The following is a 17748-nucleotide window of genomic DNA, read 5'->3' on the forward strand; positions in this document are numbered from 1 at the left end:
GCTTCAAGGTCATTAGAACTGCTTTTCAGGATCATTAGAACGAGACGTAAATTTTACTGCTTTTATGGAGTTTTAAGAGAATATTTTTAAATTTTTGTGCGATAACTGATTTTTTTTTTAAAATATGGTTTTAAATGACACCTCACAAGTGGTCAAAACTCCCACACACCAAGAACCTTTGCATGAAGAGCAACTGTCTACAACTCTAAAGTTTAAACATATGATTCTACGTGCAATGGCTCCACTGCCTTGTAGCCGTGACCGTGTTGTGACCACAAAGCACCGAAGGCTCTACTGCTTGCTGCCAACTTCTTGTTGCAGCAATGCGCCTACTTATAAAGCAGAACTGCAAATTTAAATTAACCCATGTTCGTACATATAGTATATCGCCACGTAACCATATCCAGTTATCCCCCAAATTACAAAAAAAAAAATCAATAATATTCTACATTGCCCTTCATTCAATCAAGTCTATACCTTAATAATTATTCAACAAATCTTGCACCCATAACCCGTTAATGCCACAAGTATATATATACTCGCGAAAATGAAAAGTAGTGCAATTGTGAAATTTGATACGCAAATGGTTAAGTAATCATAAAATAGAATTTCTATGAACTAGATGGGTACTAATTTTACAGAAAGATAAATATATATATTGTTGAAGTTGGCATGCATGCAGCACATGAAGCAGCCAAGAAGCAGAACAAACTGCAAAGCCATACTTATGCTGGCTACAGTTCAAGCTGCTGTTCATTTAGTTACTTCAAGCACTAGTTTGGTTTTTTAGTTCAAAATGAACTGAGTTGGTATAGCTGTTGATGTAATTAGGTGCTGATAGATTGACAAATCAGCTTTACCATGTGTGCAAGTTATGTTTATCAATTTACTAGGCTACTTAGTGGTAGTAGGTAGTATTTGGTGATAGTTTTTAGCTATAAATGTATTGTTTTTCTTATTGAAAAGATGAGCTAAATGAGCTGAAGCCATAGCTCCCTTGTTGCACATTTGTGAGCAAGTAAAAATACTGTCTTGTTTTGTCCTGTATTTCTTCCTCTGCTGTCAAAAATCCCCAACAATAGCTAAAAGCTTGAACTTCAAGCATTTTTCCTTCATATTTTACCCGGGTATAATACGTTGCTGCTGGTGCTCTGTTTGAAATTCTTACTTTACTCGGTTAAAGTGTGTTGAAACTCCAACATATATATACACACAGAAAACCAGGAACATTCTTTTTCACCAAACAAGAAAGAAACAAAGTTAATAAATTGGTATCATGAGCCTTAGTCTTAAGGGCCATTGATGTTTACTTCCGCTGCTTGTTAAAAAAAAAGTTGTCAAAGCATGTCATCAAGGACTGCTTGAAAAGAAGACAACATCAGCTCAACCTTAAAAGACTCCCAAACAAGCTTGAATAAGTTGAAGGAGGAGTTTAAAGGAAAAAATGTGAGCTTTCCAATGTGCAAGCTACAAGCTCAGCAAAAATGTGCAAGTTGCAAGCTCAGCAAGATGTCAAAACTGCAAGCTTAGCGAGAAGTGATAGTTGCGAGCCTGTTGAAGACACTTGCTGACGACAGTATGCAAAGATGCGAATCTGTCAAAGGTGCGAGCTCAACAACATGTGGAAGCAAGAAGAAGCAGGACTGTAATTAGCAAGGGAACAAGGCAAGATGTGTTTGAATGGTGATACCAACCAAGGCTGTGAAGGAGGAGAACACTCTATTTGATGAACAAATCTATGGCACAAAAGACTGAGATAGTCAAGTGTGTGAGTCAGATTTGGCTGAAAATGAGGCCATGGTTGAGAAAAGTTGAAAATGAAGTGCTTGTGCAAGTTCAGCTTGAAACAAAGCATCTAAAGACTGCCAAGCTCAAAAAAAAAACTTGATGAATGAGTGATATTCGCAGCATGGAGTCCAAAGAGAGCCTACCATGCTGCTGTGATATTTATTTTGAAGTGCATGCAACTTCTAAACATGCTGCAGCACATATGCTTGCTGTAACAGAAGGTTTCGGTGATTTGCAAGCTAAGCTAGGAGTATGCAGCATGCAAGCCAAGGAGGAGTGTTGAAGTTGGCATGCATGCAGCACATGAAGCAGCCAAGAAGCAGAACAAACTGCAAAGCCATACTTATGCTGGCTACAGTTCAAGCTGCTGTTCATTTAGTTACTTCAAGCACTAGTTTGGTTTTTTAGTTCAAAATGAACTGAGTTGGTATAGCTTTTGATGTAATTAGGTGCTGATAGATTGACAAATCAGCTTTACCATGTGTGCAAAGTTATGTTTATCAATTTACTAGGCTACTTAGTGGTAGTAGGTAGTATTTGGTGATAGTTTTTAGCTATAAATGTATTGTTTTTCTTATTGAAAAGATGAGCTAAATGAGCTGAAGCCATAGCTCCCTTGTTGCACATTTGTGAGCAAGTAAAAATACTGTCTTGTTTTGTCCTGTATTTCTTCCTCTGCTGTCAAAAATCCCCAACAATAGCTAAAAGCTTGAACTTCAAGCATTTTTCCTTCATATTTTACCCGGGTATAATACGTTGCTGCTGGTGCTCTGTTTGAAATTCTTACTTTACCCGGTTAAAGTGTGTTGAAACTCCAACATATATATACACACAGAAAACCAGGAACATTCTTTTTCACCAAACAAGAAAGAAACAAAGTTAATAAATTTAACATAGTATTGCATGGTGAGTCGAAATTAGAGATGATATATTTATAGCCGCCAAAATTGCTTCTATTTGTGATGAATGAAGCACAGAGGTGGATTAGTTTGTGCCCAACTGCAGTTAATTCTCGCCACTTGATGATGGGTTAATTTCATCCTCAGAGGCGAGGCAATTGCATTGTTGCAGGAGCTAAACCGAGAGTCAATTCTAACCTAATATCAGCAATCTCCACGGTTTGGTTTCCAAGCTTCAAAAGAGGGCCCTTTTTGGTCTGGGTCACCAGCGAACCCTCCTGAGTCTCCACAGAGAACATGCTCTCATCTTCTTTGCTGTCAACATGTCGCTTGGACTTGGTCGCGGATCGCTTGAAACTATTGCGGCTCTTGACCTTGTCGATGTCAGTTGTGTTGGGATCCTTGAAAACGTGGCGGATGTCGTATGTTTTAAGAGGGGAAATCGATTGCTGCGTAAGTGATTCAGAAGAAGAAGTTTCGGTTATCTGCGAGCCTTTGAGCACTGCATCAACCGCTGCTTGGCACTCAACCCAGTTCCTGGACCACAGCATGCCAACTGACCCATAAACAGGGTTTACAACACGCCCGCAAGCCTCATATAAAAGTGACATAAAAATGGCTGCGACATGAATAACATTGATTAGTTTAGTACACTAAAAAAATGTTCTTTTAATGGAGTCCGAATATGGATAAATAATATTACCAGGGCGTAGGTTTTCAGGGCCGGCTTCGATGAGATTGAGGAGGCCAGCAAGGCCATAAAACTTGGCCAGGAAGAGAGTAGCATTGGCTTGAGAATCAGGGGACTTGATCCATTGAAGACAGGGTCTAATGATGCAGTTTTGGCTACACCCCTTTCGCAGGACCCTGCAGCCGTTACAGCTCATCCTCATAGTGATTAGCTTGGGGATTATTTTGGAGAGAGAGATGGAGAGAATGTACGGAGAGGAAGGTTTATATAAAGCGGGTGGGGGAGGGGAGGGGTGCGCAGTGGTTTCCAAATGAGTGGTGAAGTAAAAGGCATGAAAACCGGAGCTGACTGAGTGTGTTTGCAAATTGCCTTCCCGTCTTTTTCTTGTTTAGGTAAAGCAGGTTCCCCCTAATTAGTTTTGGTGCCTTTCTTTTCCCTAACAACCCTCCATGCAACCTTTTATTACAAAACCCACCACCTTTTTAGACTCCCTCTTCTTCTTCATTGCTAATTAATACCATTATTATTATTTGTTCATTTTCGGAAGGCCAAATTTGGAAAGAGAGTGAAGGATAATGATGTAATTTAGATAAGAAAGAAGGCCAAAAAGTAATAAAAGATGGCATTTGAAAGGTGGAAGCCATGCAAGCAATGTGAGGTGATAGCAAACCGCAATCCATGCAGGTGCAAAGCACGGGGCCTTTATCTTAGAATTGTGTGTCGCAACACCTCATTGCGAGCTTAATCCTGTAAAATTAAATATCTCCAGGTTTTCAGGATTCCGTACAAATAAGGGAACTCTCTAAAGAACTCAAATATTTAAAAAAAAATTAGAAAAACAAATAAAATATAATGATTTTCAGGAAGCATCATGAACATTTTTTTAATTAAACCCTAATACACATCCTAATATGATTTTCTTTTATTGCTTTCCATATATTGCCTTAACCTTAAATTAGATTATTTCTACTATGTTACGCAACACTGTGGGTCTGCCTCAGGTTTTAACTATTCAACTACATTCACTTTTATCTCCTATTTTTATTAATTTTTTTTAACCAATTCGAGTCACTTCTTAACTTTCGATTTTTTTAAAAATTCACAGAATATTAAAACTGTTTCCAAAATTTCCGCGAAAAGATATCTGGTTATCTCTACATTTCAGTATAAGTGAATTCCCATTTGTAATTACCTCTTTTGTGAGAGAATACAAATTAGGTGGTTAAATGTATTAAGCGTAGATTTTATAATTAAATTTATAAGAGGGCTTTATAGGTAATTAGACCAAGGGCATCTAAGCTAATTTCCCAATTGTTCATTTAGACTGACTACTCCCATTTCACTTCCACGCAAAGCTTGATAAACTACCCAATGAGATTCTCTCTTCAATCTTTGATTCAGTTCTATCCATCTAAACTTGGTAAGTTCATTTACAATTGATTTCTTCATTGGTCAACATGAAAATCAAGATTCTAACACTTCCTTTTATTACTTTCAAGAAAAATATAGCTCAACTATAAAAATCAAATAATCTCATTTGGCAACAAAATCTACCTCAACAACACTACATAATAGAGGCACATCACATTCATAGAAATATATTAGTAAATTGGCAGTATCTTCATTGAATAGAACCAAATCCAGTAAATAATCAACCCCAAATTAACTGATAATCCACACGTCAAAAACCAATTAAGTTCATCCTATCCACACCAAAGAATGGAGTCTGCCTGCTTTGGTAATTTCTTGAATTATGGGCTCAATGGGAGGCAATTGGACTTACTGTCTCAAGGGGGTTCTTTACCTCTTGTAGCACCCCAAACCCAGCCCAGTAGTTATGGCCGGATCCGGCATGCCACATCAAAAACGTTAAAAAAATTTTCCATTCTAAGTCTAGAAAATCATACTTGATGTTCAAAAAATTAATTCATTAAGGGTTAAAGTGAATGGAATCTGTGCACCAGGTAGGAAACCGGAAAAGAGGAGGTGAGTCTATCGGACTACTTAAGTACCAAGCTCCCACGGATCCAATCCTAGACATGCACACCGCCATTGCCACACCTTAACGTCATGTATATTTCTAGGAAACCGATTTGATTGAGTCATTTTTAGGAAAAGTGATTAATTTTGGAAAATACTTTCATTGCGGAAGCTTTGTTTGTTGTCGTGTTATTTTGAAATCAATTGTTTTTTTTTTGAAAACGCGCCCTAAAGCTATCCAATTTCAACAGTTAAAATAAGTAATACCTATCTTAGTAATACATATTAAAAACATCAAAAATAATTAAGCGGCCTTATTACATTTAAAAACCAAAAACTTCAAACGTAAATAAAAGGATGTCCAGTTGACCAGAAGAAAATCAAACTTTCAGAACGGGTGGCCACTCCGAATTCCCTCACAGCTCCAAGCCTACTATGGTTGGGGATTTCCTGCGTGGATGAAAATAAAAGGGGTGAGTTTGGGGAAACTCAGTGTGTAAGGAAAACCCATTCAAAGCCCAAGTCAGCTCAAGCCCATTGGGCCTAAGCCCATTCAGGTAACAGTGGTACTGGGCTAGAGCCTTTTTCAGATTACAATAAACTGGGCCTTAGCCCCTTATTCAGATAACAGTATGGCCCATAGGCCCATTTCAACATACATGCAACATCAGTAAACATATGCAAGCCCATTTGGGTAACAGTGGTACTGGGTCAGAGCCCTTTTCAGATTACAATAAACTGGGTCTTCGCCCCTTATTCAAATAACAGTATGGCCCATAGGCCCATTTCAAAATACATGCAACATCAATAAACATATGCAAGCCCATTTGGGGAGACTACTCAACCCACCAACCACTACACTCCACCCGTACCAGCCATACACTCCATGTGGGGAATAGCTCAACCCACCCAGCCCAACACTCCACAGTTGCAGCCTTGCTGCTCAGTTAACAGTAAATTGAGGCAAAGCCTCTAGTACGTGGACAAGCCACTTTCAGTACTTCCTCCATCAATATCCCAATCCCATGCATCAGATAATAACAACATGGCATGCAGTAAATAACAACAGTCAAACATGCATTTAGGTCAATTTAACCCTAGGGGTATTTCGGTAATTTATCTACTAGGGGTAAAATTGTAAATTTTCCACTTTTAAAGGTATTTCAGTAATTTATCTATTTTAGGGTTTTTCATGCATATTCCTACTTTTCACGTACTAACAGAATCACGTACCGAGGGTTCTTACCGAATTGGGCCCGTTGGCCCATCATTCCAATTTTGGCCCATTAAGCCCAAAAATATCTAGGGCACAGAAATCATGCACTTTGCAGTCCAAATTTTGCAGCTTACCAAAAACATTAATCGATTTACCTCACGAGTATTCGCACACTCGCAAATCTACAAAATACCGGTTTTCAGCATTTCGGCTTTTCGACTTTTGCCGATCCAGACTAAGAAAGAGGGTGATAGTTACACACCTGTTTGCGACGATATGCTGACAAGATCCACACACGAACCGCCTACAATTGGATTACTAACACATTAATCTAACTATTCAAATACAAACTACGTATTAACGCCTTACAATATTCGGCCAACCACACCTACAGATCATAGTAAGCTTATAAGAAATCAATAAGCAACTCATTAACAAATTTTTGTCAATGTTTACCACATAATCATAATTTCACTGCAAGTTGTCTTCCTGAGCAACAGTCACTAAATTATTTATAACTGGAGCTACGAAACTCCAAATCAAGTTCTATTAATTTTCCCTGAAAATAGACTCATATATCTTCTGTCCATAAAATTTTCAGAATTTTTGGTTTAGCCAATCAATACCAGATTTTTCTCAAAGTTTCCCATGTTTCACTGTTTGACTAATCTCACCACTCTTCATTACGAATCAAATTTCTCATTGTACAGAATTCAAAATATGTTCTTATTTATTTCATTAGAAACTAGACTCAATAAGCTTTAATTACATAATTTATTCAGCTTCTAATTCATCTCCCACAATTTATGGTGATTTTCCAAAGTCACGTTACTGCTGCTGTCCCAAGCAGATTTATTACCAAATCACTCTTTCACACATACCTTGCATGCATGTTATTTAAACATGTATATCACCAATCAATCATCACATATCTATGATTTTACTTAAGAATAATCTCCATTTCATCATTTTAAAGCACAACATGTTAGCTGATTTTTTTCCCTTTAACATCTAAGGCACATGCATGCTCATTTGTTTGGCTCAACTTCACCTATCTTCCATTTTTTTCATCAAAAGAACATGAAACAACAACCATTTCCTTCATTTTAATTCATGACTAAATGCTCACAACACAACTAAAAACCAAAATATGCTTCAAGAGTTAAGGTAGAATCAAGAAGAACTCATGAACATCAAGATAGAAGCCAACTACCATGAACTTACCTTCAATTTTCTTCCCCAAGTGACCGAACACTCAAGAGCTTTCTCCTCTCCTTTCTCTTCTCTAACTTTCAGCTATGATGAACAAAGATGGACAAAACTTTGTTCTTTTCACCCCTTTTTCTTTTAATAAAACTTCATATTTCATCCATTTAATTCTTTAATACAAAAGACATGAAATTCTTATCATGAAACATTTACCTAACCCATTATCATGAAACATTTACCTAACCCATTATCATGGAACATTTACCTAACCTATTATCATGGAACATTTACCTAACCTATTATCAATTTGTATCAATTTGTACCATAAATTATGGATATCAAGTGCACATTTTGTCTACAACAACATGATGGCTGGCCACTTCATGTAAAATGGGAGGTTTGTCATGCAAATCCTCCTATTTTGCACTCCTATTTATTTGGTCACTTCAATTTAGCCTATAGCATTTTCAAACATTTTCACATAGGTCCTATTTCATAATTTCACTCCATTTTTCTTATGGAACAAAAATTAACTAAAATTACCGGGTTCTATCTTAAGCTTGGGCCTTCTAGAGGCCCATTAACATAATTAAACCTATGCCAACATTCACAGGATTCCCGAAAATTGGGGCGTTACAACTCTACCCTCCTTAAAGAAATTTCGTCCTCGAAATTTACCTAATCCAAACAGATGAGGGTATTGCTGTTGCATCGTCTCTTCTGGCTCCCAAACTCAGAAGTTTCCCCTTTCTTAACTTGTTGAAAACGAGCGACCAAAGACTCATCGTTCAACTGTTTTTCCTTAATCTGATCCACCCAGGTTGGCCTCACTTGCAACTCAGCCAACAGACTTCCATCATCATACAGACTCAGCGAGCAAACATTGCTCTCAGATCAGATACAGTTCTACGACTTAGAGCATCGGCTACCACATTAGCCTTGCTTGGGTGATACTCGATCGAACAGTCATAATCCTTAAGCAACTCAATCCATCTCCTTTTCCTAAGGTTCAACTCCTTCTGAGTCAACAAATACTTAAGACTCTTATGGTCAGTGTATATAATACACCTTTCTCCGTACAAGTAATGTCTCCAAATCTTAAGTGCAAATATCACTGCTGCCAACTCTAAATCATGAGTCAAATAGTTTCCCTCATGAGGCTTAAGCTATCGTGATGCATATGCAACCACCTTACCCTCTTGCATTAACACGCAGCCCAAACCCACGTGTGATGCGTCACTATACACAGTAAAATCATTCCCAGACTCCGGCTGAATCAACACAGGTGCTTCAGTCAGAACTTTCTTCAACTTCTCAAAAGCTTCTTGCTGCTTCTCAGTCCATACAAACGGTACTCATTTCCTTATGAGTTTTGTCAGAGGTGCTGCCATCACAGAAAAACCTTCCACAAACCTTCTGTAGTATCCTGCCAATCCTAGGAAACTCCGTATTTTCGACACTGACCTAGGCGGCTTCCACTCCAAAATCGCTTCAATTTTCCGAAGGTCCACCTTAATCCCCTCAGCAGAGACCGCTTGTCCTAAGAAGGTTACCTCCCTCAACCAAAATTCACACTTGCTGAACTTCGCAAAGAGTTCCTTCTCCATTAACACTCGCAGCACTATTGGAGATGCTCATCATGTTTCGCTTCAGTTTTACAATATACCAGGATATCGTCAATAAAGACGACTACGAACTAATCTAAAAATGTTTGGAACACACGATTCATCAGATCCATAAACGCTGCAGGAGTGTTCGTCAGTCCAAATGGCATAACCAGAAACTCGTAATGACCATACCGAGTCCTGAGTGTTGTCTTAGGGATATCTGCCTCATTGACCTTTAACTGATGATATCCAGATCGAAGGTCGATCTTGGAAAATGCAGAAGCTCCTCTAAGCTGGTCGAACAGATCATCAATCCTTGGCAGTGGATACTTATTCTTAATCGTCAGATTGTTCAACTGGCGATAATCAATGCACATCCGCATTGTACCATCCTTCTTTTTCACGAATAGCACCAGTGCTCCCCATGGAGACACGCTTGGCCTAATGAAGCCCCTATCCAATAACTCTTGAATTTGAGCCTTTAACTCCACTAACTCCTTCGGTGTTATCCTATACGGTGCGATGGACACGGGCGCCGTTCCAAGCAACAAATCTATTCCAAACTCAACTTCTCGATTCGGAGGCAATCCTGGAAGCTCCTCTAGAAAAACATCTTGGAACCCCTTTACGGTCATAACCTTATCCACTGTCAATCCCTCCTCTTCTGACTGACTTACAAATGCCAAATAAGCCTCACAACCTTTCCGAATCCACTTCTCCGCTCTTAATGCCGACACCACATTGGACAAATAATCCCTTCGCTCACCTATCACCATAACCTCCTCATCCTTTGTGGTCCTTAACACCATTCGTTTAGCAGCACAATCCAGGGTCGCCTTATGCTTAACAAGCCAGTCCATTCCCAAAATGAGATCAAACTCTCCGAACGGTAACTCCATCAGATCTCCAGGGAAAATCCTACCTTGAGTTTCTAAGGGTACATCCCTATACAGTTTGTCTACCCTAACCGAGTGACCCAAAGGACTTAGTACAGATACCCCACTCACAATCTCCTCAGAGCAGTCCAAGTTGTCCATAATTTGTTCTGTGGCCTCCAACTAATATTCTGCCACATTCGGGGCTATACAAGACACGCCCCTAAAGATCTCCGCTCCGTTAGCCCGAAGTCGTTCAGAAATAGATCCCCGAACTCCATTGCCCGTACTTGCCCCGGCAACCCTTTCCAGAACACGAAGCGTTGCCTGTGACAGGGCATCATCCTCGGCACCGCGGTCATGAGACTCTACCTCTGTTGTCGGTGGTACCGGTGCATCCACCGCCGGCATATGTCTCGAAGACGAAGATCTCGCTCGAGCACTTCCTCGACTCCGTCCACGGCCTCTTGTACTCATATCGTATTATCTTGATTACGAATTTTTATGCATCAATTAATATTCCAGTGTTTATTACAGATGTTTTATGAATTAGACAGTAGTTCAGAGTTTATTTTCGCAGAATCGAAATCTAGCTACAGTTTTAGTCTCTTATCAGATTTTCCTATGGTTTCAGTATCATCCTATCTAGAGTATCCTAGCAGGATTTCAGTACAGAAAGATAAGTCAGAAAAATATTCAGAAGAGTTCAGAGTAATACTTACAGACTTGAGCCGGAGATTCGGAATGCCACATTCTAAAGATCTAAATTTTGAAAATTGAGTTTTTCGCATTCTTTATAAAATTTTCGCTTTTGAAAATCTTTATTTTTGTAAACTCATTCCACAGCCGAGTTGTTGCAACCTAGGCTCTGATACCACTAAATGTAGCACCCCAAACCCAGCCCAGAAGTTATGGCCGGATCCGGCATGCCACATCAAAAACGTTAAAAAAAATTCCTATTCTAAGTCCAGAAAATCGTACTTGATGTTCAAAAGATTAATTCATTAAGGGTTAAAGTGAATGGAAGCTATGCACCAGGTAGGAAACCGGAAAAGAGGAGGTGAGTCTATCGGACTACTTAAGTACCAAGCTCCCTTGGATCCAATCCTAGACATGCACACCGCCATTGCCACACCTTAACGTCATGTATATTTCTAGGAAACCAATTTGATTGAGTCATTTTTAGGAAAAGTGATTAATTTTGGAAAATACTTTCATTGCGGAAGCTTTGTTTGTTATCGTGTTATTTTGAAATCAATTGTTTTTTTTTTTGAAAACGCGCCCTAAAGCTATCCAATTTCAACAGTTAAAATAAGTAATACCTATCTTAGTAATACATATTAAAACCATCAAAAATAATTAAGCGGCCTTATTACATTTAAAAACCCAAAACTTCAAACGTAAATAAAAGGATGTCCAGTTCACCAGAAGAAAATCAAACTTTCAGAATGGGTGGCCACTTCGAATTCCCTCACAGCTCCAAGCCTACTATGGTTGGGGATTTCCTGCGTGGATGAAAATAAAATGGGTGAGTTTGGGGAAACTCAGTGTGTAAGGAAAACCCATTCAAAGCCCAAGTCAGCTCAAGCCCATTGGGCCTAAGCCCATTCAGGTAACAGTGGTACTGGGCCAGAGCCCTTTTCAGATTACAATAAACTGGGCCTTAGCCCCTTATTCAGATAACAGTATGGCCCAAAGGCCCATTTCAAAATACATGCAACATCAGTAAACATATGCAAGCCCATTTGGGTAACAGTGGTACTGGGCCAGAGCCCTTTTCAGATTATAATAAACTGGGCCTTAGCCCCTTATTCAGATAACAGCATGGCCCATAGGCCCATTTCAAAATACATGCAACATCAATAAACATATGCAAGCCCATTTGGGGAGACTACTCAACCCACCAACCACTACACTCCACCCGTACCAGCCATACACTCCATGTGGGGAATAGCTCAACCCACCCAGCCCAACACTCCACAGTTGCAGCCTTACTGCTCAGTTAACAGTAAATTGAGGCAAAGCCTCTAGTACGTGGACAAGCCACTTTCAGTACTTCCTCCGTCAATATCCCAATCCCATGCATCAGATAATAACAACATGGAATGCAGTAAATAACAACAGTCAAACATGCATTTAGGTCAATTTAACCCTAGGGGTATTTCGGTAATTTATCTACTAGGGGTAAAATTGTAAATTTTCCACTTTTAAAGGTATTTCAGTAATTTATCCTTTTTAGGGTTTTTCATGCATATTCCTAGTTTTCACATACTAACAGAATCACGTACCGAGGGTTCTTACCGAATTGGGCCCGTTGGCCCATCATTCTAATTTTGGCCCATTAAGCCCAAAAATATCTAGGGCACAGAAATCATGCACTTTACAGTCCAAATTTTGCAGCTTACCAAAAACATTAATCGATTTACCTCACGAGCATTCGCACACTCGCAAATCTACAAAATACCGGTTTTCGGCATTTCGGCTTTTCGACTTTTGCCGATCCAGACTAAGAAAGAGGGTGATAGTTACACACCTGTTTGCGACGATATGCTGACAAGATCCACACACGAACCGCCTACAATTGGATTACTAACACGTTAATCTAACTATTCAAATACAAACTACGTATTAACGCCTTACAATATTCGGCCAACCACACCTACAGATCATAGTAAGCTTATAAGAAATCAATAAGCAGCTCATTAACAAATTTTTGTCAATGTTTACCACATAATCATAATTTCACTGCAAGCTGTCTTCCTGAGCAACAGTCACTAAATTATTTATAACTGGAGCTACGAAACTCCAAATCAAGTTCCATTAATTTTCCCTGAAAATAGACTCATATATCTTCTATCCATAAAATTTTCAGAATTTTTGGTTTAGCCAATCAATACCAGATTTTTCTCAAAGCTTCCCATGTTTCACTGTTTGACTAATCTGACCACTCTTCATTACGAATCAAATTTCTCATTGTACAGAATTCAAAATATGTTCTTGTTTATTTCATTAGAAACTAGACTCAATAAGATTTAATTACATAATTTATTCAACTTCTAATTCATCTCCCACAATTTATGGTGATTTTCCAAAGTCACGTTACTGCTGCTGTCCCAAGCAGATTTATTACCAAATCACTCTTTCACACATACCTTGCATGCATGTTATTTAAACATGTATATCACCAATCAATCATCACATATCTATGATTTTACTTAAAAATAATCTCCATTTCATCATTTTAAAGCATAACATGTTAGCTGATTTTTTTCCCTTTAACATCTAAGGCACATGCATGCTCATTTGTTTGGCTCAACTTCACCTATCTTCCATTTTTTTCATCAAAAGAACATGAAACAACAACCATTTCCTTCATTTTAATTCATGACTAAATGCTCACAACACAACTAAAAACCAAAATATGCTTCAAGAGTTAAGGTAGAATCAAGAAAAACTCATGAACATCAAGATAGAAGCCAACTACCATGAACTTACCTTCAATTTTCTTCCCCAAGTGACCGAACACTCAAGAGCTTTCTCCTCTCCTTTCTCTTCTCTAACTTTCAGTTATGATGAACAAAGATGGACAAAACTTTGTTCTTTTCACCCCTTTTTCTTTTAATAAAACTTCATATTTCATCCATTTAATTCTTTAATACAAAAGACATGAAATTCTTATCATGAAACATTTACCTAACCCATTATCATGAAACATTTACCTAACCCATTATCATGGAACATTTACCTAACCTATTATCAATTTGTATCAATTTTTACCATAAATTATGGATATCAAGTGCACATTTTGTCTACAACAACATGATGGCTGGCCACTTCATGTAAAATGGGAGGTTTGTCATGCAAATCCTCCTATTTTGCACTCCTATTTATTTGGTCACTTTAATTTAGCCTATAGCATTTTCAAACATTTTCACATAGGTCCTATTTCATAATTTCACTCCCTTTTTCTTATGGAACAAAAATTAACTAAAATTACCGGGTTCTATCTTAAGCTTGGGCCTTCTAGAGGCCCACTAACATAATTAAACATATGCCAACATTCACAGGATTCCCGAAAATTGGGGCGTTACACCTCTTTTCCCTTCACCGACAATAAGAGAGAACTTATTCAATTCTCTCTTCTCCAAACTTCTCAAATGCTCCATAATGGTTAGTCATCATTTCCCACTTAAGAAACTAAGGGCTAGGATTAATTCTACTTAAAATATCTCTAATCCAATTGCTACGGAAATTTTTGTTTAACTCTAAATTTCCATTAACCTTAATTCTAATTATAAAACTAGCAAAAAGTCTTTGTAATCCTTCCCTTTTTAATACCTTAACCCTTTACCTTTTTTGGTTATTCTAGAAATTCCATGTCTTAACATCTCAATAAGGCCTCCAACAATCCTCAATTGAATTGGAGAAGTTTATAATCAAGTCTCTTTACTAAATTCACCATAAAATTTCATATTATTCCAATGCGTTAATTAAAGCATGAAAAATATAAAAACATATTCCAAATGACTCCCGCAGCTATGAAAGGATTTTAAGTGGGGAAATGATTTTTGATTTTTGATACCTTAATTTTTTGAGATTAGTGTGTATATTTAGAGAAAAATAGTTACAATTTTGAATTTGGGTATGAATACTAGATGAAATAAGAAGTCTATGTCTCATATTTATATAGTTCTCAAACCAAACAATTTTGGATTAGAATGTTACAAACCTAAACTTAACATACACAAATCTTGAGTTCCTCCTACATATGCAACATGCAATGAACTGGACACCCATAAATGTCGAATTCGATCTTAAATGTCAGAGATTCTTGAAAAAACTTAAACCTAGCTTAATGCATTAAACTTAACTCCCTTGTGTGTTGAATTCATACTACTATGTCGGGCATTCCTATTGGGGATATTGTTTGATAAGATAATGTATTCAATTGACCTCAACAAGTATGGGCGTTGAGTTCAGGCTATTTTACAATGCATCCCATGATTTGCAAATTTAGTAGCTTTTGTCCCTTATATAATATATATGTTTGCAAAGCCTCAATCATTTTGTATTTGCCATCTATCGGTTATCTTTTTTATTAGTTTAGAGAAATGATTTAAGAGTTGTAAATGCTTTGGAATAGATTCAAGGTGATAAAAAAGTACTAACAAAAAAATTTGAGCGCATTGTGCTTTCTTCTTCAATGAACATACAATTACTTGACGCCCCAATTCACTCTTTTTAGGGTTAGGAAAATGAGTTATAGCTTTTCACCGAGCGAGAAACTTTTGGTGGGCTTCTTCTAATGCGAGAGAACTTTTGCAAAAGTTGTATGATTTGAGGAAAAATTATACTAGTGACTTTAGCATATAGTTCACGAGTGCCCATAATTTTGTGCCGTTAGTGCATAGTTTTGTAATTTTTGTATAGATTAATTAAAAAATTATTATTAATTTTTTTTGTTAATTTTCCTTAATTATTTTTTATATAAAAAGTAAAATGAATAAAGTAAATATTAACTAATTGATTACCTAAAATTTAATTAATATTAAGTTGTATCATAATGATTGATTAAAATGCAAAAAGATAACTTATATTAGAAGGTAATCTAAATTGTTTGTAGTCTAAGGAATCAAAATGGCAATCGTCCGTAATCTGTGAAAGATGCAATGGTGACCATAAGATAAAATAGGATCATATTGGTTAAACAGATTTAACCGAAAAAGATTAAGAATATCCACTACAGCAAAACAGGTTTTTAGCGGCGTTTTTAGCGCCGTTTTTCAGAAAGCGCCGCAAAAGAGTTTTGTAAAACGCCGTCGTTTTGTATTGACCTTTTAGTGGCTTTAGCGGCGCTTTTTAAAAACGCTGCTATAGGTACACCTTTAGCGGCGCTTATTAAAAAACGCCGCTAATGCTCGATCTAAAAAAACGCCGCAAAAGAATTTTGCAAAAGGCTTTTAGTGGCTTTAGCGACGCTTTTTAAAAACGCCGCTATAGGCACACCTTTAGCGGTGCTTTTTTAAAAACGCCGCTAATGCTCGATCTTTAACGGCATTTTTAAAAAAGTGCCACAAAAAATATTTCATCTGTCTACTTATAGTTTAACTGGTTTATTTTTATTAAAATACAATTTATTTTTAATTAAATATTTAAATTCTTCAGAAAAAATAATGACACAGAGAAAAAATTTGATAGTAAAAACATAGAAAAATATTTTTTAAAAATGAAAAAAATGAAAATACTATTATTTAAAATAATTTTAAAGATTTTTGGTATATGACTGATTGTTTTTTAATTTATATGTTAAATATTCTCTTATATAATTGTAAAAAAGATAGTATTAATTTTAAAATATTGAATTAATTATCATTATAGTATAGGGTTTACGGTATATGGTATACGATTAAGGGTTTAATGTTTATGAGTTACTATTTTAAGGTTTATGGATTATGGGTTTAGGGATCATGGTTTAAGGGTAGTTTAAGGTTGGGGTTTAAGGTTTCACTACAGCAAAACAGGTTTTTAGCGGCGTTTTTTGAAAAACGCCACAAAAAATGAAAAAAATTAAAATACTATTGTTTAAAATAATTTTAAAGATTTTTTGTATATGACAAATTGTTTTTTAATTTATATGTTAAATGTTTTCTTATATAATTGTAAAAGAGATAGTGTTAATTTTAAAATATTGAATTAATTATCATTATAGTTTAGGGTTTACGGTATTTGGTTAAGGGTTTAATGTTTATGAGTTACTATTTTAAGGTTTATGGATTATGGGTTTAGGGATTATGGGTTATGATTTAAGGGTTGGGGTTTAAAACTTAGGGGTTATGGGTTAAGTGTTAGGTTTTTAGGGTTTACAGATTATGTTTATGATTTAGGGTTTAGGGGGTAGGGATTAGGGGTTTAAGGCTTAGATTAATTAATGCTTTGTAATTTATATATTAAATAATTTATTATATAATTGTAAAAGAGATAAGATTAATTTTAATATATTAAATTATGATTATAGTTTAAATTATAGGTTAAGGTTTGGGGTTTATGGTCTAGGATTTATGATATAGGGTTTTGGGTTTAGAGATTTAGGGGTTGGGGTTTAAGGGTAAATATAGTGAACTACTTAACTTACGTATCTTAGATTTTTTTATAATATAAATCTAAATAAGATAAATATAAATTATTATTTTAAAAATATATATATCAAAATGGGTTAAATCCCAAAAGCATAAATTATGAACACAATTATTGATATAAATTATTTTATATTTATATATTACATATATAAATGTTTATATTTATTCAATATAAAAATATATTGATGTATTTATTTTTAAAACGTGTATGATTAAATCAAAATTAAAGTTTCAACTATACATTTAAACCACAATTAGAATTTCACGTCTATAATTACACATTAAACTGAAATTCATATATAATATTGAGATATATCTCTATCAAAATTTAGATATATACATATAAT

The 17748-nt window shown here is 36.3% G+C and overlaps 1 protein-coding gene across 1 annotated transcript; it reads right to left on the bottom strand.

Annotated features, from left to right (window-relative positions):
- Positions 1-2592: 2592 nt before the first annotated feature.
- LOC107925380 (LOB domain-containing protein 42) lies at positions 2593-3732 on the bottom strand. Its single transcript, XM_016856040.2, has 2 exons — positions 3391-3732; positions 2593-3306 (listed from the first exon to the last, which is right to left on the bottom strand). The coding sequence occupies exons 1-2, from the start codon at positions 3578-3580 to the stop codon at positions 2831-2833; spliced, it is 666 nt and encodes a 221-aa protein (XP_016711529.2). The 5' UTR covers positions 3581-3732; the 3' UTR covers positions 2593-2830.
- Positions 3733-17748: the final 14016 nt, after the last annotated feature.

Source organism: Gossypium hirsutum, chromosome A01, assembly GCF_007990345.1.
Source record: "Gossypium hirsutum isolate 1008001.06 chromosome A01, Gossypium_hirsutum_v2.1, whole genome shotgun sequence".
NCBI lineage: Eukaryota > Viridiplantae > Streptophyta > Magnoliopsida > Malvales > Malvaceae > Gossypium > Gossypium hirsutum.